The sequence below is a fragment of the Manis javanica genome, chromosome 10, assembly GCF_040802235.1.
Source record: "Manis javanica isolate MJ-LG chromosome 10, MJ_LKY, whole genome shotgun sequence".
Lineage (NCBI taxonomy): Eukaryota > Metazoa > Chordata > Mammalia > Pholidota > Manidae > Manis > Manis javanica.
Window position 1 is genome coordinate 82,157,978 of NC_133165.1, and position 2,431 is coordinate 82,160,408.

Below are 2,431 nucleotides of genomic sequence, written 5' to 3' on the forward strand. Positions count from 1 at the left end.
AGGAAAGATACAATGTTTTTTAAACCTTAGTTTCCAATGCCAGTAAGTTATTACAGTAATTTCAATCTTGAAATTGAAAGGAAATACTGTTTCATAAGAATGCAGTTTTTTTTATTTCATGCTGTTATGCAAAACTAGTGTTTTCAGTGACAAAGTCCAATGAAGGAACAGTGATGTCACTGAGCAGGAGGAAAGTTAATTAAAAGGATGAATTGTAAAGAAATTTAAGGAAAGCAGTTTTGAAGTAAGGTTTATGTAGTTTATTTCAAATTACATACCCAAAAATTGGGTTCCTTTACATGTCTTCTTTTATAAATTTACTCAGCAGGGAATTTAAGTCAAGTGGGTAAATACATCTTGACAAGTAGGTAAAGTAGGAATTTATAAAACAAAGACATAACCTATGTAACAGACAGCCTAGAATTTGGTGTAAAACAGAGAACCATGCCTGATGGTAACAAGCGATTTCACAAAAAACTCAACATCAATATATTAATTATTGAGGCAAATGTTTTAAACCTATTGTGGTGATACTAGCACTGGATTATGTTGCAATAGATTTTAAAGTAAGACTGTCCTAACTTGCCGATATGCACAAGTAGTAGAGGAGATCATGAGAGAGTTTAGCACAGTATATTGGGTGGGTGGGAAGAATGTGTATTAGGATCCCGATGGAACTCATACAACGGGCATGGAACCTAGTGTTGTGAGAATAAGGAAGGATATGATTTTGGGTGTCTTTACTATTACTTCTGAGGGACATTCTTCAATATAATAATGATATTAATAGTTAATAGAAATAGAAAGGGAAATCGGTTGTACAGGAATAAAGGTCATAAAAAGGACACATCATAAAATGTTCTCAGGGATCCAAATGTAATCAACCTTAGTTTTAAGCACTTCCAGCTTAAATTACTTTCCCTTTCTTCTCTCTGTCCCTACCATCAAAGGTTGCTGGTGGCAACGACTTTAATATTTAAGGCTCCCAGTGAGGAAATAACAGGAGTTGGAAAAAGCTGAGTGTTAGCAAAAAATTGACAGATGGCTGAGGACAAAACAGTCACTTTTTATTTTTTTAAAAAGTATCTTTCCAGGGTTTGAGAATTCTCAATGTTTTAATTACACAGAATGGATAACATGGAGAGGGACTGGAGAAATAAGAAATAGCCCAAAAGTGATTCTCATTGGGAGGAAAACTCATGGGCATGTCTCTGAAAGATAGCAGGTAGGATTAAGAGTCACGAAAGTCTGAGAACAAATCGCTGCCCTACTACTTCAAGCTTTGTGGTACTGAGTTTTAATTTCTTTTAACTAGAGATTTCACCTGTAACAAAAAGGAAATTAAAGGACTGTTGTTAGTATCAATGATCATTCTTTAGTATCAACTAAGGTTGTTAGTATCAAATGTTAGTTTGCTTTAAATTTCCCCTGAAGGTGAGATGACATGCTACTTCAGCCAAATTTCAGCTCTAAACTTGCATATTTGTTAATCCACTCTTCAGAATAGTTCTTTGTGATTTGTTATACATGTCTGGTGGGAGAAAACTGAAAAAACATCTGAAGAATGAGAAACTCCACAAAAATAAGAGAGTTTATCCTCCTGGGACTTTCAGATGACCCCAACCTTCAAGTGGTGATCTTTGTCTTCTTGTTAATCACCTACATGCTCAGCATCACGGGGAACCTGACCATTATCACCCTCACCCTTCTGGACTCCCACCTCCACACCCCCATGTACTTTTTCCTCAGAAATTTCTCCTTGTTAGAGGTTTCATTCACAACAGTCAGTATACCCAAGTTCCTTGGCACCATCATTACAGGAGATAAAACCATTCCCTTTAATGATTGCATTGCTCAATTATTTTTTTTTATTCTCTTGGGAGTCACTGAATTTTACCTTCTAGCTGCCATGTCCTATGACTGTTATATTGCCATCTGCAAACCCCTGCATTACAGGACCATCATGAATCGCAGAGTCTGCACTCTCCTTGTCTTTTCTTCATGGCTACTTTCATTCCTAATCATATTCCCTGCCCTCTTGTTGCTCTTGAACCTTGATTACTGTAGATCTAATATTAGTGACCATTTTACCTGTGATTATTTTCCCTTGCTGCAACTTTCTTGTTCAGACACAAAATTCCTAGAGATAATGGGGTTTTCCTGTGCTGTGTTTACTCTCATGTTCACTTTGGCATTAATAGTTGTGTCCTACATGTATATCATCCGAACAATTTTGAGGATTCCTTCTAGTAGTCAGAGGACAAAGGCCTTTTCCACATGTTCATCCCATATGATTGTCATTTCCATCTCTTATGGCAGCTGCATATTTATGTATATTAAATTCTCAGCAAAAGACAGAATGTCTCTGAGCAAGGGAGTTGCTGTGCTAAACACCTCGGTAGCCCCCATGCTGAACCCCCTTCATTTATAG

General features: G+C 36.8%; 1 protein-coding gene across 1 annotated transcript; it reads left to right on the top strand.

Annotated features, from left to right (window-relative positions):
- Nucleotides 1-1,564: 1,564 nt before the first annotated feature.
- Nucleotides 1,565-2,431, top strand: LOC140843770 (olfactory receptor 6C1-like). The gene has a single exon (XM_073214195.1). The coding sequence runs from the start codon at nucleotides 1,565-1,567 to the stop codon at nucleotides 2,429-2,431; it is 867 nt and encodes a 288-aa protein (XP_073070296.1).

Bases quoted from the DNA above. Each gene is read 5' to 3' on its own strand.
- LOC140843770 (XM_073214195.1), top strand. From the start codon at position 1,565: ATGAGAAACTCCACAAAAATAAGAGAGTTTATCCTCCTGGGACTTTCA.